The 18,539-nt window shown below is 38.0% G+C and overlaps 1 protein-coding gene across 2 annotated transcripts in view; it reads right to left on the bottom strand.

Moving 5' to 3' along the window:
* The window catches only part of LOC103084210 (zinc finger protein 570), a 345,144-nt gene extending 327,589 nt beyond the window's left edge, over positions 1-17,555 (bottom strand). Inside the window, exons 1-5 of one of the 2 annotated variants that reach the window (XM_007471039.1) lie at positions 17,489-17,555; positions 14,611-14,685; positions 13,142-13,268; positions 12,415-12,510; positions 3,477-5,225 (exon numbers count right to left, since the gene is read on the bottom strand). In XM_007471039.1, coding sequence (XP_007471101.1) covers positions 3,652-5,225; positions 12,415-12,510; positions 13,142-13,268; positions 14,611-14,643 — 1,830 coding nt within the window. In that variant the 5' untranslated portion in view covers positions 14,644-14,685; positions 17,489-17,555 and the 3' untranslated portion in view covers positions 3,477-3,651. Of the gene's footprint in view, positions 1-3,476; positions 5,226-12,414; positions 12,511-13,141; positions 13,269-14,610; positions 14,686-17,488 lie in introns of those variants that run through there. The other variant, XM_007471038.1, reaches the window with a different exon arrangement.
* Positions 17,556-18,539: the final 984 nt, after the last annotated feature.

Below are 18,539 nucleotides of genomic sequence, written 5' to 3'. Positions count from 1 at the left end.
TGCTGCAGCACAAGGGAGCGAAAACAAGTAACAGATGCCCTTGCTCTCTCTTGTGTGCGTAGGAGTGTGAGCTGATCCCTAAATGGGGTGAGGGTCAGGCTGGAAGGGTGGCTTAGGTGGACGGCCCACCTCCTTGGTGGTGCTGTGTGCAGGGATTATATGCAGTACCCTGATTTTGCCCTCGACACCTCAGAAGTGGCAGTTGGGTTTTTGGTCTTTTTGTATCTTGTTGTTCATAATTTGCCCCAACTGCACATGCAAGCAGTTATTTTTAGTCCTATATAGTTTTTTTGTATTCTGTTTCTCCAAGAGACATTTGTCCAGTTGCACGCACTGTAGCAAAGGGTGCCAGGTTCCAGGTCCCAGCCTGTCTCATTTCAAAAGTATATGCCTGTTTTCTCCCTCCCTAAATTCCTTGGAAGGTAGCTAACTTCATGACTTTGGACAGAAAACATTTAGGATGGGTCTGGAATATCCTTTTATTGCCAGAAAGTAAAGTTGCTTGCAGAGATGTCAGGGCAGCAGTGCTGAAGGGAACAAGGAGTTAGCTTAAAGTGGCCCCAATGGCTAAACTCTGATAATTTGAGCATCAAAAAATATATATACATTATAATTAAAATGTGTTAAAACTGTAGAAGGCCATGAGTTCATGAGACTAAAAGGAAAAATGTTAAAATGCAATACACAAATAGAGGCATAATAAAATGAGAAAGAATTTAGTAAGAACAAAGTATAAAACATATATATATACACACACATACATATACATATATGAATTTCCTTTCCATTAGGTAGATAAGGGCTATACATGTGTATATGTGTGTACGTGTATGTGTGTATATATGTAGCATGAATAGACAGATCTCTCATCTCTCCCAGGTCTTTAATCAAAAGTTAACTTCAAAAGAGGACTTCACTGGCCACACAATCTAAAATATCAACCTGGTCACCCAGCTCTTCCTTCATCTTTTTCTCCTTAGAAGTTACTCTCTTACATAGTATATGTTTTACTTATATATATATTTTATTGTCTAACTTCTTCACTAGAAATTAGCTCTATGAAGGGAAGGATTTTTGTCTGTTTAACTCACAACTGTTACCTCCAAAGCCTGGATTAGAACAAAGCCTGCAACAGAGTAGGTGCTCAATACAAAAATTTTAAATAAAACACATACACATAAACACATAAATACAAACCTTCTACTTAAGCAAGAGTAAATAAAGAAAACGCTTCTATATGACAAGCAAAAACTGCATAAACTGTAACAAGGCACAAAGATACGTTCAGCACAATAACCAGATTAAAAAAGAAATCCAAAAATTCATTGCCATTGATCACACTCAACCAAGTGGAAAAGGTTTAACCAGTGAGTCCTAAATGGATTAGTTCATGTCCTAAAGATAATTAACTAAACAGACTCAAACTTCTATTTCTTAGGATAGGAAATCTCTAGCTGGTCCTGATATCTATAACATACTAATAAAGCATGAGTTATAATGCTAAAAGATCAAGTCAATATATCACAATAAGACAATGGATTGTATAGTTGCAGATAAACAAAATTTAGGTACCTCATTGTGAGGAGAAACATCAGATTGTAAAGTACAAACACCTGTGCTAAAGGCATGGGTGTAACAGATTTTATCAACATTACAAGTGAAGTTTAACTGTAAAAACAGAATCAGTGGCTTGGGTTTATATCACCTTGGAGGAAGAAATCAGGTGCCATACTTAGATCAAGAATCAATTAGTGAACAACTCAGACTCATCACTGGTCTGAGTCATTATTTTTTTTCCTTTAAGCTTAGTAAGTTTAGAGTAACCCTGAGGAGCTTTCTGATGTAAGTTATATCTAAACCCTTAGAACATATCCAAATAAGTGTTCCTATACCTCCAGAAAATATGAGAATAAAGGAATGATTACATGAATTTAGCTTACGATTATTAATATATTTTAGATTAGATATAATGCAAGTTTGGCAGTGTTTTAAAACCATTATATTTGTTTCTGCTCAAGGTTTGAAGTATTCAAATATACTAGGTCTGTAATTTAAGTTGTTCAAAGGGAATTTGTCTTAATATTTAAGAAAAATAATTTTCAGATTTTTATTAGATATAAATTGACTATTAAAGAAATTATATTAGTAGTCATTGTTTTGCTCCACGCACATATATACACATGTAAATCCTTCACTTTTTCATAATTCATTTGTCCTGATCTGTTTTTATAGATGCTCTCCAGACAATGCCCAAGATTATAACTGGTTCTAACTGTTCAAAGTGGCGTCTCCATATTAAAGTTTACCTTCGTATATACACTCAGATAAAACAGGAATATACTGCCCCACACCCTCCTGTTCCTCTTTACTCTGAATAGTAATGATTTATACTCTAAAAATTTTAGGCTCCAACTGCTTTACTTTAACCATTAGTTGAAAATGGCTCATTCTTTCTGTCTGCCAGCAATGTCTTGTCTAATATGTCTCGTTCCAAAGAAGTTATCTATAAACTTCTTAAACCAAGTTTACAACCCACCCACAAAAAACCTCATTTACAATTCTATCTTATTCTATCACATGATATGTTTAAACCCATGCTGAAAGTAGAAAATCAAATAATTCCTTTAAGATGAAGAGCCATTCATTAAACTGATGGATCCATTATTCTCTTAGCTGGCCAATCTTTCTTTAAAGGTCTATAGTGAGTCACTGCCACAAATGATTTTAATTCCCTATGAGAAAGCCTGGTAATAAGTTTCACTAAGTGAATTTTTAAAAATTATTCCTTATTGTGAAACAGACTAATGAATACTAAATTAGTTTTTATCAACAAATAAAATGTAACAATTCTCTCAGCTTTATGAAGGCTGTGTATTTAACTTTCATATACTTGTTATGAGGCTTATCCTCAGGATAAACAATTATGCCATATAAAAGATTAAGGCTTTCTCACATGTGTAGCAAACATGGGGTGTATGAGTCAGGACTCTGATTCCAAGAGGCAAAAACCCAAGTCAAATTAACATAAGCAGAAAAAAGAAAATTTATTGGATCATAAAAATGAAAAAGTAAAAGATGGTGTAGACTTCAGACAAGATTGGATCCAGAAGATCAAACAGCATCCTCAGATTTCTGTCTCTGACCTCAGTTTTCCTTTGTGTTAGATTTATCCTGGGAAGGCTTTCTTCATGTGGTGGCAAAAAGGCTACTGGTAAGTTTTTAACCTTACTAAATCCTTGAAACTTGCAATTCTGGGGTGGGGAAAAAAAAATCTTTTCTTACTACCCATAACAATGACCCCCTAGGACTCTACTGGTCTAGACAGGGCCATTTGTAAATCCCTTATCTATCATGAGGTTGAAGAAAATAATTGGCCTGCCTATGACCAATCTACTGCTCTTCCTGATTAAACAATTTCATCAGAATGATATGCATTGAGGGTGAGATAAGTCTCAAATAGGGTATAGAAGAGATCCAAAAGTAACAGATGTCTACTACTCAGGCTATTTCAAATAAGGGATGCTCATGAACTGAAGGCTTCTCCATAGGTACTACATTCATAGAATTACTAACTGAAGAACTCACTGATATTTATTTAATAAGGACTGAATGGTGACTAAATGTTTTCTTTCTTATACTTGTTATACATAATCAGAGAGCTTCTCTATTATGAATTTTCTGATGTCGTCGAAGAGCTGAAGCACAGCTAAAATTGTTCCCACATTCATTACAGTTATAGGGTTTTTCTCCAGCATGAATTCTCTGGTGTAGCCTAAGGGACAAGATCTGATGGAAAGCCTTCCCACATTCATTACATTCATAAGGTTTCTCTCCAGTATGAATTCTCTGATGTTGATTAAGGTATGAGCCACAACTGAAGGCCTTCCCACATTTGTTACATTCATAGGGTTTCTCTCCTGCATGACTTCTCTTATGATGAATTAGAACTAAAGCATCACTGAAGGCTTTCCCACATTTAGTGCATTCAAAAGGTCTCTCTCCAGTATGAATTCTATGATGTCGATTAAGTTGTGAATCAGTCCTAAAAAACTTCCCACATTTGATGCACTCATAGGGCTTTTCACCAGTGTGAATTCTCTGATGTTGATTAAGGTGTGAGCGATAGCCAAAGGTCTTTCCACATTCATTACATTTAAAGGGTTTCTCTCCTGTGTGAATTCTTTGATGCAGAGTAAGGGCTATGCGTCTGCTGAAGGCTTTTCCACATTGATTACATTCATAGGGTTTCTCTCCAGTGTGAATTCTCTGATGTTGATTAAGGTGTGCACTCTGTCTGAAGGCTTTGTTACATTCCTTACATTCATATGGTTTCTCTCCTGTGTGAATTCTCTGATGTTCCACAAGGAAGGCATAACGGCTAAACGCCTTACCACATTCATTGCATGCAAAGGGTTTCTCTCCAGTGTGGATTCTCTGATGTTGAGCAAGGTGTGCACTCTGTCTGAAAGCTTTGTTACATTCCTTACATTCATATGGTTTCTCCCCAGTATGAGCTCTCTGATGCTCACTGAGAAAGAAGTCATGGCTAAAGGCTTTTCCACAGTCATTGCATGCATATGGTTTCTCTCTACTGTGAATTCTCTGAGGTTGAGTAAAGAACGAATAACAGCTAAAGGCAGCACCACATTCAACATATCCATGGGATAATTTTCCAAGATGAGTTGTGTGATGTTGAGTAAGTAATGAGTGAAAACTTAAGAGATCTGAAAAATCATCACTTTCGTAACGTTTCTCCCCAGGAGGAATTTCTGCATTTTTACTAAGGTATGTACTCTGGTTGAATTCTTCACATTCATTACCTATCAAAGATTCCTTCTCAGCATGTAGTGTTTTATGTTCAGTTAGAACTGAATTTGGGGGGAACATTTTATCATAAATATCAAATTTATGTACTTGTTCTACTGTGGCAACTCTCTGTTGTGTTAAAAGTACTGAGTTCAAGAGAACATTTATCTCAGAATTATTATATTCATTGTCTCTTTTCATGGCAGAGATTTCCTTAAGAGTTGTCACTTGCCTGAAATGACTCTCCTGATTTCCCTGATGCTGCTCAAATTCACCCTCATATTTCCAGGCTTCTCTGAAACTGGAGGATTCAAGGCCATAACTTGTAAGTCTTTCCATTATCATCCCCTGGGATATTTCCTCTTCATCAATGTACCATTTTGGAGATAATGCCTTGATTTCATACAAAGAGTCCCATTCTGAAAAATATCAAGAAAGCAAATGTCTCCTTTTTACCCTTCCAAGGAGAAAGAAAACTGTTATAGAAGAAATTAAAGAATTTACTTGGAGGAAAGAGGGGAGAAAGTCATGGTTCTGACTTTTTTTTAATCAATTTACATTCCTGTCAGCAACGTGAAATATGTCTTTGAACCCATTCACACTGGCTAACATCATTCTAAAAATATTTGCCCTTACAAGTAAAGAGTACCTCATTATTGTTTTAATTTGCAATTCTATGATTATAAAATTGAGCATTTTCATATATATTTATGTACCTTTTATATATTTTGTGGTTTCTTCTTTGGTGAATTCCTTATTCAGGTACTTTGCATATATTTCAATTACACTGGCATTTCTTTTAAGTGGTTTATAGAAGTCATTATAAATTGAAGACATTAAGGCTTTTGAGCATTTTTCTCCCTCCAATCACATGTCATCTTCATTTATAATTTTATTGTCACATGTCGTCTTGATTTATAATGCTTCTGATAAAATTTTTTTAAAATTTGTATGAACTCAAATCTTCCAATTTTTTCATTATAGAGCCTGGCCTTTATGTCATTTTAAGAAAGACTTTCCAAAACCCAATATTATACAACTATTATCCATAACTTTTAAGAAAATCTTTTTACACCACTAATTTGAAAAACTACCTTTATCTAATACTAAATTCTCATATATACATGGGTGTATTTTTGTACATTCTTCACTGTTCCACTGATCTATTTCACTGTTCTTATATCAGACCAATCTCATGGATAACAGGCAAAATTCTTAAATATTAAAAATTGAATCAAGCAGTATATTAAATAAATAATACACATGATGAAGTATGCAATTCAGAAATACAAAAACTGTTCATCAATGGGAAATCCTTTACTATATTATTATATTATTCTCTATACTTTCCTATATTTTTAACTTCATCAGTAAAAAAAGAAAAAAATATTTCCAGAAATAAAAACTTGAGTCTCCATCCTGATAGAGAACATATCTACCAGGAAAAAGTGACCCAAAATGGTCAAGACTAAAACATGTCCTGATAAAATGACTTTAAAATGAAAGGTTAGGCCCGTGAGCCATGGCTGCTGAGCCTGTGTGTCCGGAGCCTGTGCTCTGCAACGGGAGAGGCCACAACAGTGAGAGGCCTGTGTACCGCCAAAAAATAAAATTGTGAGAGCTAAATCTGTTTTTATACAGTGAGAAACATGATGTTCCAGATGTATAGAACACCTGGATAAAATAAGAAAGCTACACATTTATGCTGGTCGTTTCAGGGAGTGGGAAAGAATGGCAAGTGGTAAAATATTATCTTTTCCTTTAATCTTTTAAAATTTCACTTGTTACAAAGAATTTGAATTACAATTGTACTTTAAAAAAGTAACAATGGAAATTTAAAAGAAAAAATATATTGTGTGTTTAATTACATTTCATAGAATTATTATCCCTGAATCATAATTCTGTTAGTACACCAGTATAGAGATTATTGCTTAATATTTAGGTGAGAACCATTTCCTTTTGTTTTTGAGAATAATTCTGTAAAATCATTTCCAGTAATGGCACTCTTCCCCAAATCAAAGGTTTAACAAGGGAGATGCAAGCAAAATAATCATGAAAACACAAAGCAATACAACAGCAACAAAAAATTTCTAACTTCCAATAACAGCTCAATTTAGAAGAGGGTGTATGTCTTCAGAACAAAAGCATTCCTCCTTGACTTTCTAACCAGTCAAAATCTGTGTATTCTACAGAAAATCTGTGATGTTATTCCCATAAAACTACCCTTTACTGCTTCTGCCTCCATTAGATTTCCTAAGCACTAGTGTTTTAATGTACAGGTTTAAAACAAAATCCTAATGTGATTTATTTATAATGTGTGTGTTCTTTCTCTTATCCTAGTGTCTAAAGTCTTCTCCATGGCTGGACCCCGAATAATATACCTTTACGTGCTAAGTGATATCTGGAGAGTGGGAGAGGTTTAATAAATACCCTAACCCTAACCCATACCCTAACCCTAACCGGTACCCTAACCATAACCCGTACCCTAACCATAAACCATACCCCAACCCGTACCCTAACCCTAACCCGTAGCCGCACCCTAACCTGTACCCATCTAGGAGATCAGAACAAAATATAAAGACACTTATACATAAAGGGAAAATATCAAGCTGGCATCAGACTTCTTTGTAACAACATTCAACACCAATACTATGCTATAAGCAACTTAAGGAAAGAATGGCCAATTATGAACAAGGTAGAGCTTAGGGGGACACTGTTTGCATGAACTCTTTTTGAGGAAACTGCTAGAGAGCAGATTTCAGCCAATCCAGAGATGTCCAGAGAAATTTCAGCAAAATGACCTAGTGGAAAACACTAAATATATATAACTACAGAATTAAGACAAAAGGAAAGGTTGGGATAAATGTGACACAAGAGCATGTAAATATAATATGCCTGGACAATGTAAAAAGGATACAAGTAACAAAATTTGGGAAAACAAGGTGGGGAGTATAATAAGGCTACTTATTGACACATCTGTAACAGGTAAAAAAATCAAAAGCTAGTTTTTAAAGCTGACCAATCAAGTAATAGAAGGAATAAATACTGTCTAAAGAAACAGAGCACTATAACCGTGAAGGCACTAGAAAAAAAGAAGAATCTTTCTAATTATTATAAAAACTATAGTATTATACGACCAAAAAAAAAGCCTAGGAAAACAGATAAGCTAAAGTCTTTTTTAAAAACTGTAAAAATCAGAAAATATAACACAAAACAATGTACAGAATTAAGCCCAAACATATCAAAAACATGGTTGGACTTTCACCTATTAAATTGAAATGATATCCAGACTGGTTCACAAAGCAAAACTCAATTCTATACTGCATATAAAGCTCACGTTTAAAACAGGTGATTTTACAAAGTTGAAAATAAACAGATGATAAAGGCCCTAAAGAAAGCATAAAAAGGCAAGAAACAGATTCTCCCCAAGGGCCTTCAGAAGGAAGGCAGGCTGCCAACATCTTGATTTTAGCCCTGTAAGACCCATTTTGAACTTCTGACCTGGATCCAGAGCTGTATGATAATATTTTTGTGTTGTTTTCAGTCACTAAATTTGTGGTAATTTGTTACAGCAGCCATAAGAAACTAATACAAAAAGCAGACAGGTACAACATTTTTGGGGAGGAATTTGGCAATTCCTGAACTACATATGCACTTACTTAGCAATCCTACATCTACAAAACAACCCTGAAAATAAAGCCTCAACAACAGGAACATACATATTTACAAGGTTATTTATTGCAGCATTGTCTGTAATTGTAAACTACTGCAAACATCCTAAATGTTCACACATTATAGAGTATTCAATAAATTACCATAACATCCACAGAATGGAGTATTCTGCAGCTGTTAGAAAAATGAGGAAGCTCCCCATGAACTCATATGGAGTGATTTCCTGTACAGCTGACCCCCGAACAATGCAGGGGCTATGGGTATAACTTTACAGTCAGCCCTCCGAATCTGCAGTTCAGCATCCGTGGATTCAACCTACCTCGGAACGTGTAGTAAGTATTTATTGAAAAAATTCACATATAAGTGGACCCTCGCAGTTCAAACCATGTCGTTATAGCTAAGTGAAAAGAGCAAATGCAAATCTACAGGTATATCTGCTCATTTCTGCAAAAGAAACATAAAAAGGACAAACCTGAAAATAAAGACTGGTGATCTACAAGGGGTGGGTAAGAAAGTGTCAGGAAGAAGTAGGGAACAGAAACAAGACAGTAAGGATGAGGAGGGAGCGACACTTTTCTGAGGATACATTCTTGTAAAGGTCTGATTCTTAGGAGCATAGTAATGTTTCAGATACAAAATAAAAAAGTAAAATCAACCAGGATGTAGTAGGAATCAACAGAAACAAATGAACCTAGAAGAACTAACCTAAGTAACTCTGGAAAATAGTTTTTGACTGAATACTTAAAACTAAAAGAGTACATTTGTACCTAAATACAACTAATGTAATGTACTTAGTAAATTTATTTCTCACAGAGGAATAGGTTAGAAATTCTGAAACTACTTTGTGTGTACACTTAAATGCAGGAAATAATTAAATACATTGCTTCTCACTGTCAGAAGAAGAAATTACAAATAAGTAAAGGAGAAAGGCTATGATAAACCCTGTGGAGGGTAGGACTAAAATCAAGGTATCAATATAAACCAATAATTTAATGTATTAAAAAAATAAAGACAGAAATAAATATAAAAGTGTGTGTCTGTCTAAAAGTGTGTGTTGGTATACATACATATATTTTCCAGCTCTGTCTGCTGTGAGGGCCTAGAAGAAATCACTTCCAGTAGCAATAAGTACACCTAGTACCCAGACCTTGGTTTCTAAACATCATTTCCCAATAAAAGGAACCAGGGCTCCTTGGAGAAGTGGTTGATTCAAGGCTGGGGAAAGGAAAACAAGATGAACCTGGAACACCTGGAACCACGAAGTGGGGCATGTTAAAAGGTCATAGGAACCAACTTGAAGAAAATCTAAATGGTCAAAGCTGGAACACTTTGAGCAACAAAATAATGATACAGTAGTTTTAACTCATAGGGAAAAAAAACCCATCATTCCATAAATATGAAGAAATATTTTAATATATAAACAAATGGGAGAGATGAAACAGCTCTTCCAGACAGAACAATCCTAGTTAATATGTGTAAATAAAAGGAAATAAAAATGTCAACATTAGCTCAATACCACAACAGTGGTAACTGTTGCAGACAAGATCCAACAGGGCCGTGGATGCTAAAATTAGTGGGCAAAAGTTTCAGAAGAAACTGAATAGTATCAAGTATCTTCCCCAAATATTTATTAATTATAAATAGAAAAATAGTAACTTTACAATGGAGAAACCAGGCAGATACCACCTTCACCAAGTGATGAAAATTAACATCACTGATAATAAGATATATCAATATTATCAATCCTTTGGTATGATGCACTCACTGAGAAGGATACAACATTATTTCTGTGGCACTCTTTTAAGAAATGCACTACCTCAATCTAATCATGAGAAAACGTTAGATAAACCCAAATAGAATGCAAGCAAATGTAATGAGCCATCTGTCTAGAGTGAAGCATATCTGAAGACTCTGGAGAGATTTCTCCAAGAAGGTAAAATCAATAGATAACCTAATGTGTCTGAGTGTCTTAAGAGATTTAAACAATTGATCAGGAGTTAAGAATTGAGTTAGGAATATGTATATAGAAAACTAAGGAAAAAAAATAGACAAAACCCCAGATAATTATTAATGCCAAGAAAAAGTACAGAAAAAGTAACCTTGGTATATGCACAGCACAGCTATGACTAGCACTTAATAGCCATAATAATGTAAACACTGAACAGTGGTTCAATAAAAAATAAGATATTGGTATGGGACCTAATCAAACTTACAAGCTTTTGCACAGCAAAGGAAACCATTAAAGAAACCCAAAAGACAACCTATGGAATGGGAGAAAATGTTTGCAAATGATGCGACAAGGGCTTAATCTCCAAAATATAACAGCTCATGCAGTTCAACAACAAAAAAACAAACAATCGAAAAATGGGCAGAAGATCTTAATAGACATTTCTCCAAAGAAGACATACAGATGGCCAAGAAGCACATGAAAAGCTGCTCAACATCACTAATTATTAGAGAAATGCAAATCAAAACTATAATGAGGTACCACCTCACAACAGTCAGAATGGCCATGATTAAAAAGTCTACAAAAACAAATGCTGGAGAAGGTGTGGAGAAAAGGGAACCCTCCTACACTGCTGGTGGGAATGTAAGTTGGTGCAGCCACTATGGAAAACAGTATGGAGGTTCCTCAGAAAACTAAAAATAGAATTACCATATGATCCAGCAATCCCATTCCTGGGCATATACCTGGACAAAACTATAATTCAAAAAGATAAATGCACCCTTATATTCATAGAAGCACTATTCACAATAGCCAAGACATGGAAACAACCTAAATGTCCATCTACAGATGAAAGGATAAAGAAGATGTGGTACACACACACACACACACACACACACACACACACACACACACACACAATGGAATACTACACAGCCATAAAAAAGAACGAAATAATGCTATTTGCAGCAACAGGGATGCAACTAAGAGATTACCATAATAAGTCATAAAGAGAAAGACAAATACCATATTATATCACTTATATATGGAATCTAAAAATATGGCACAAATGAACCTATCTACAAAACAGAAACAGACTCATAGACATAGAGAACAGACTTGTGGTTGCCAAGAGGGAGGGGGTGGGGGAGGGAAGAACTGGGAGTGTGGGATTAGCAGATATAAACTATTACATATAGGATGGATAAACAACAAGGTCCTACTTATAGCACAGGGAACTATATTCAATATCCTGTGATAAACCATAATGGAAAAGAATATTAAAAAAAAAGAATGTCCATATGTGTATAACTGAGTCACTTTAATGTACACCAGAGACTGGCACAACGTGGTAAATCAACTACACTTCAATTAAAAAAATAAATAAAACTTAAAGAATTATGATATCAGTGAGATAGGAAGATAGAAATTGTGTGTGTGCGTGTGCATGCTCACACACATGTTGGATTCAGGATAAGAAAGTACTAAATTCTTATTTTCTTAGTGAAGATATTGGATGAGGACTAAACCTGAAAAAAAAAATCAAGAAATAGCAACATAAATATATTTATTAGAGACATGAAGGAGACACCAAAAGAAGCTGCAAAAGTAAAGAAAGTGGATCCCTTTAGGGAGAGGGAAACTGGGAAGCAGGGCAAGAGACCTCCTTTTTTAAAGGAATAAGCCTTATAAAACAACTTGTCTCTTCAACCAATGTGCATGCATAACTTTGATAATAACTTTGATAAAAATAAAAACTCTAAAAAGAAATCTAGAAATGTATATAACTCTACCCATAAAGGGGAAAGAAGAACTTAAAAGGAACAAGATTCAGGGTATAGGTAGAAATATTATTGAGAATATAACTTGATAGAAATAGAGAGGAAATGATCCCCTGAAGCCCAGGACAGCCTCCTCAAATGCAGGGCAGTCTTCTTATGACCACTCGTGCTGTCACCTTACAACAGCCCTCCCTGTTCCCCGTCACTCACCTGCATATTGACCATCTGACATCTCTCTCTCCACCATGCAAGGATCCTTCCCTTGTTCCAATAAGGAGATCATGTTGGGCTTAGAAATGGAAAGTCCTGTTTACAGGAGAAGAAAAATGAGAGCCAGCAAGACAGACAGATAGATAAACAAATCAACTTGCTATTGCTATTCCAGACTCAGACTCAATCTCTTGGTCATTAGGCAAGAAAGGACATTAGAGGAAGGGCCAGAGAATGGAAAGATGCTTGAATGGAGAATGAGACAGACAAAGCTTCCTTCATAGCAGCAGTTCTCAAAGTACTAGAGCAGAAAAACCATCACCTAGGAACTTATTAGAAATGCAAATTCTCAGGCTGCCCCAACCAGACCTACTGAATCAGAAGCCACAGTGGTTCTCAAATTTTAATGGGTATCAGAACCACTTGGAGGGCTCATTAAAACCCAGACTATTAGGCCTATTCCCAGATTCTGTAGGTCTATAGTGGGACCCCATAATTTGCAATTAAAAAAATTTCCACGCCATACTAATGCTGCTATCCCAAACCATCATTCTAGAGCAAAGGGAACTATACTCATTTATAAATCTATGAAACTACTTTGAATAATTTCCTGGGAACACGAAGTAGAAATCCAGCTAAGCATTTAAGATGCCCTAGATATTCCCAATGGAGGAAGCATAAACACCTCATAGGGAAGATTTGAATTATGGGGGATACATATCCTTACCAAGCCATACCAAGTTCCTGTAGTTCTCCAACATGACATCTCTGTACAAATCCTTCTGAGATGAGTCCAGCCATTCCCACTCCTCTTGGGAAAAATTTAGAGCCACATCCCTGAAGGTCACCAAACCCTGAAATTTTTTAAAAAATGCTGTTTGCCAAGTACTCCCATACGGTCCTAGCATCTTCCTCAGTCTCTCTCAGAAGAATTTAACTCAGTTGATCATCTCCTTGAAATGCTTTCTACTATTGACTCACGGGACCCACACTCTCCTGGTTTTCCTTCTACATCAGTCCTTCTTAGTCTCTTTTGCTGGTTCCTCCTCTTCTTGTCAGCCTCTTATATTGAATGCCTTAAGCTCAGTCCTTGGACCTCTTTCCTATCTACATTCACCACAACCCTACCCTCAAGATAATCTCATCCTGTCCCATGGCTTTAAATACACTAATGACTCTCAAATTCACATCTCCAGTCCTGAACTCTAGATATATAATCAATACTTTACTTGGATATCCCACAGGTCTCTCGAATTTAATATATCTAGAACTCAATTCTTGATTCTTATCTCATCCCACCCTGTCTTCCCATCTCAGTAAATGGCATGACCATTTACACAATTGCCCAGGTCAAAAATCTTTGTAGTCATTCATGATTTCTTTCTTCCTCTCATACTCCACAACCAATCCCTGATCAAATCCCATATTTTATATCTCCAATATACACCCAGAATCTCACCAGCTCCAATGCCACCACCATGGTCCAGGCAGCTATCACCTCCCACCTGGATTATTGCAGCAGTCTCCTGACTGGCCTCCCTGCTTCCACTGTTACTTCTCTGCTATTTATTTTCCTTTTAAAACATAAATCAAATCACATCACAAACACCCAATGGTTCTCCTTCACCTTTAGAACAAAAATCAAAGTTCTGGTCATGACTTTTAAGGGCCTGCATAATTTGGTCCCCAGCTACTGCTCTAATCTCACAGTGCACATTTCTGTCTGAGGATACTGGCTTATTGCTATCCCTGGAACACATCAAACATGCTCCCAACACAGTAACTTTGTACTTGCTATTCCTTCTACTTTTTAAAATCTCTTCCCAGAACTCCACAAAACCTACTGCCTACTTTCACTCAGGTTTTTCTTTGCTCAACTGTCACTTTCTCAGAAAAGCCGTCCTTGACCTCCCTATTTGATAATCACACTCCATCCTTTATTTCACTTGCATTCATCTCCAACACAACAAATTGTGATTCATCTAAAGAGGAAAAGTTCTGTTCCATCATACATTTAAGCACAACACTAGTAAAAATAGCAACTAAATGTTTTGTAGAAGGATTATATGAACAAATAGTGGAGAGAGAGAGAAGTGAAGAGTGCACTCACTGGGCTACTTGTGACTCTCTCTGAGGTCCCAAAGTCCTGAAAAATGATGTGGAATTTCTGGAAACAAAGTGAAAACATCAACTTACCTGGGACATGGATTTACATAGTCCAACAGCCATTCTTCCTTCCTTCTTCAATTTTCTCTTTTGGAGAACAAAGTCCTGAGAAGGGAGAGTTAAACAAGAAAAAAATGGCAGAGCAGCCCTATGTTGCTGATCTGAGACTCACAGAGTTTTTTGCCCCTTTATGGTCCCTAGTTTCTTTACATGGACCAGCCCTACCCTGTTCCAAGATCTGAGAAAAAAGGCCAAAGCTGAACTTAACCCCTGAACTCCTGACTGATATTAAGGACACACAGCCTGAACTCAACAAAATCTAAAGTCCATCCTATCGCCAATAAGACAATTTATGATCTAGCCCTGGCTGCCCCTTAGACCTCATTTCCCACTCTTCTCCCCCTTATTCACCCTATTCCAGGCATACAGATTTCCTTATAGTTCCTCAAACATTGTCCACACTCCTTTTTCAAGGCTGTGGCCTTGGCTTTTCCTTCTGCCTGGACACGGCACATTCCCTCTCTTCATTCTTATCTGTGCTCAATTGTTAACAACATTGGAGGGACCTCCCTATTATACCTAAAGGGAATCTCCCTCCCAGTTATTATTTTTCCTTATCTTGATTTATTTTTCTTCTTAGCATTTAACATCATTGGACATGTTACTTTTTTTTTTTCTGTTAACTGTTGTCTTCCCAAACAACAGTATAAGATTTAAGACAGCCAGGATTTCTTGGGTTCACTGGTATATCTCTAGTGCTAGAATAATGCCAGAACCACTGTAAGTGCTAAAAACATATTTGATAAACAAATAAATAAATCTTACTGTGGCTCCTGTAATATAAATAGCCATGTTACACATATTGTGTATGTCATTATCTTATTTAATCTTCACAAAACTGCAGAGGTAGGTATTATTATCCCCATTTTACCACCAAGTGAAATTGAAGTTCAAAAAGCTTAAACAGCTAACTCAAAGTCATAAGAGTCAAACTGCAGCGTGGCTCAAAAACTGGTCCTCTTTCAAGAGACCACAATGTTTGTATGGGAAATATTCAACATAACCTGAGAAATCAATGCTATATGTTTTTCAGAGAAGCATATTCTGAGGTGGCAGGTGTTACCTCTATTACTCCACAGAAATTCAGCCTGAGGCAAACATTGACAAATTTCAATACCAAACCAACAAGAAACTGCACAGCCTGAAACAAGTTCCTTGTCTTCTCAGAGCCAACATTTCTTCACTCTGAAAACAAAGATAGTTGTGTTTGACTTAGAATTTAAGATATACAACCCCCTAATTCTGGGCTACTCTGCACTAACCAACTCAATCTGTAGGAAAATTATTTCCTTAGTGTAATGCAGCTTGAATTTGTCCATAAAAGCCTTTGCAACCCAAGAGGAGAATCAGTGAAGTCTTCTCAGCACCTGGGAGCTCTAAGTAGCACCTGCATAAAAGAAATAGCTTTTAAATTGCTGTTTCAAATCGCTGTGTATCATTTGAATAATACTTTCCAAGTTTGAGATGAACCATCAGTCTCTGAAAGGTGTTGTGAAAGACTTGTGCTTTATATAGACCCCCAGACACACACTGACTCTCCATTCCTTTCCCCATTGGCTACGTGACCTTGGGCAAATCAACCCAACTGTCAGAACCTTTCCTCACTGTCAAGACTGCTTGAGCCACTCCTGGCATAGAGAAGTGCCACCCTTATTTCCACTTAGATTTTACACACACAGTTGAAAAGGAAATGAGAGCATTTTTCTTTATTACGTGAAGTCAGAACCAAACACTTAGTTCACTTGGTATGTGAGAAAAAGAGCCATGGATCAGCCTCTCTCAGCACCAAACATGGAAGAGTTTTGACAAGGACAAACCTAAAATCTCAAACTCCATGGCCTAAGGAGAGGAAGACTGGGCTTTCAGGTTGGGCTTTCCTCCCCCAAAGGCAGCCAATATGAGGATGGTTTCACCACAGTGTCTTTAGATTGGGTTCTATTACTCACAAGGGGACCAAACAAAGAGACCCAGGTTAAGTTCTATGTCCAGAAGGGTCCTAGTCCAAGACCACAGACAATCCTCTCCAACACCCTCAGAACTCAGGGCCCCCATTTTTCACCCTCACAGCATGAGAAAGATCAAGAGAGTTTAGCAATTAAAAGCAAGGCCTCTGGAGCCAAATTGCCTGGGCTTAAGTCCTGATTCTGTCATTTAGTAACTGTGTGAATGTGGGTGTGTAATTTTAATCTTTCTGTGTCTCACAATCACACACTAGGTCTGACATACACATACAAATTCTCACCCAATCACACACATATATATGGTCACATAATTGCGACTGTAATGTCACATACATACACAGTGGTATTAACACAAAGATAGAGATGACGATACACAGTTACTCCAACAGAGAGACAGTCACACACAATCTCATGCATAGTGACATACCACACAAAGTCACACATCCTGCCACAATTACTCACACAAAATTATACCTGCAGAGATAGATGGTCATGGGCACGTAATCACACCTTCTGTCACACACCTTCAAACGCAGTTATATCCACAGGGACAAGGGGTCAAACACAGTCACACACACACACAGCGACACACACACACACAAAATCACACCCGCAATCTCTCACAAACCCATACACAATAACACAGTTACACCTGCGGAGACAGTCACGCACAAACACATAGACTCGGAGTTTTATACCGGAGACAGACGGTCACAGTCCTGCACAATTACATACACGGTGACACAGATGATCACACCCTGTCACACCCGCAGCCTGTCACACAGTCTTCTCGGCGGCGCCCTCCTGGTTCCCATCCCGTTCCCTGCGGGTCCACCCCAAGCCCGGCCCTGCCCTCTGGCTCTCGCGCGTAGCCAGGCCCTACTCACCTACCAGCGCCACTGGCTCTGGAAACACGCCCAATGACCCGAGACCGGCGACGTCGCCTCCCAGAATCCCCTGCGGGGCGGAGCGGGGCGGGGACTGAGGCGCGCGGGACACCGAGCTCCGCTGGGTAAACTCCAGCTGCAGGAACCTGGACTAGCGACTGTTTTTCCTTCCGACCCCGCGGACCACGAGCCCCAGAACGCTTTGCGCCTCGGCCTCTTTGCGGAAAGAACATTTCCCAGAGGGCCCCGAGGCACGCCTCGACATCGCGCCTGCGCTACAGGTGACCGCGGCCGCAGGTGCGGGTACCCGGAACGCTGTGTGCGACCCTGGGCGATCTTGGGCACTCAAATGACTCTGGGCTACTGTGTGTGAGGGAATGGTGCACGTCCGTGACTGTTATTGAATGCTCAGGTGGGGCGGTTTGTGTGTGTGACTGTCGCTGCACACTTTTGTGCTTGCTCACCACGGGGCGACGGGTTCTGTCGGTGTAGTGAGCTTCTGTATTTTCAGTCACGCCCCTTGAGTGTGGGTCGTTGTGTGACAGATTGTGGGTCTGTCACGCCAAGAATGGGAGAGTGATTGTGGGTGTGTGAAGAACTGTGGCTGACTTTGGGCATGACGTTTCTGTAACTGTGTTCTTATCCCAGAGATCGCAGGAGTTTACCCATAATGGGCGGTGTTTCTGGGCTTGTCTTTAGGGTTGAGTACGTTGGAGAAGAGTGTTTGTGTGTCTGTGTGTGTGCCTGTCTCCAGGTCTAACTGTTCTCCCACCCCCACCCAACCCCTCACCTCCGGCCATGGGTGGGGTCAGTGTTATCCTCATTTTTATTATCCCTTCCCTGATTGCCCCATATGTGATGCCAGGCACAGAGGGTAATTATATTCCAGTTGTAGGAAGATGCTCATTTGCACCAAAGCCATTTATAATGTTGTAGCCAACAGCTCTGGGGTTTATTGCTGTTTCTCCTTTTCACTTTAAAACTTTAATTAGGGCCCAGCTTTAAGAAAAACTGTCCACAGTCAGGAGGACAAGAATGTGAACCCCTGAGT

The sequence above is a fragment of the Lipotes vexillifer genome, unplaced genomic scaffold, assembly GCF_000442215.2.
Source record: "Lipotes vexillifer unplaced genomic scaffold, Lipotes_vexillifer_v1.1 scaffold182, whole genome shotgun sequence".
NCBI lineage: Eukaryota > Metazoa > Chordata > Mammalia > Artiodactyla > Lipotidae > Lipotes > Lipotes vexillifer.
This window is presented reverse-complemented; position numbering and strand designations above follow the sequence as displayed.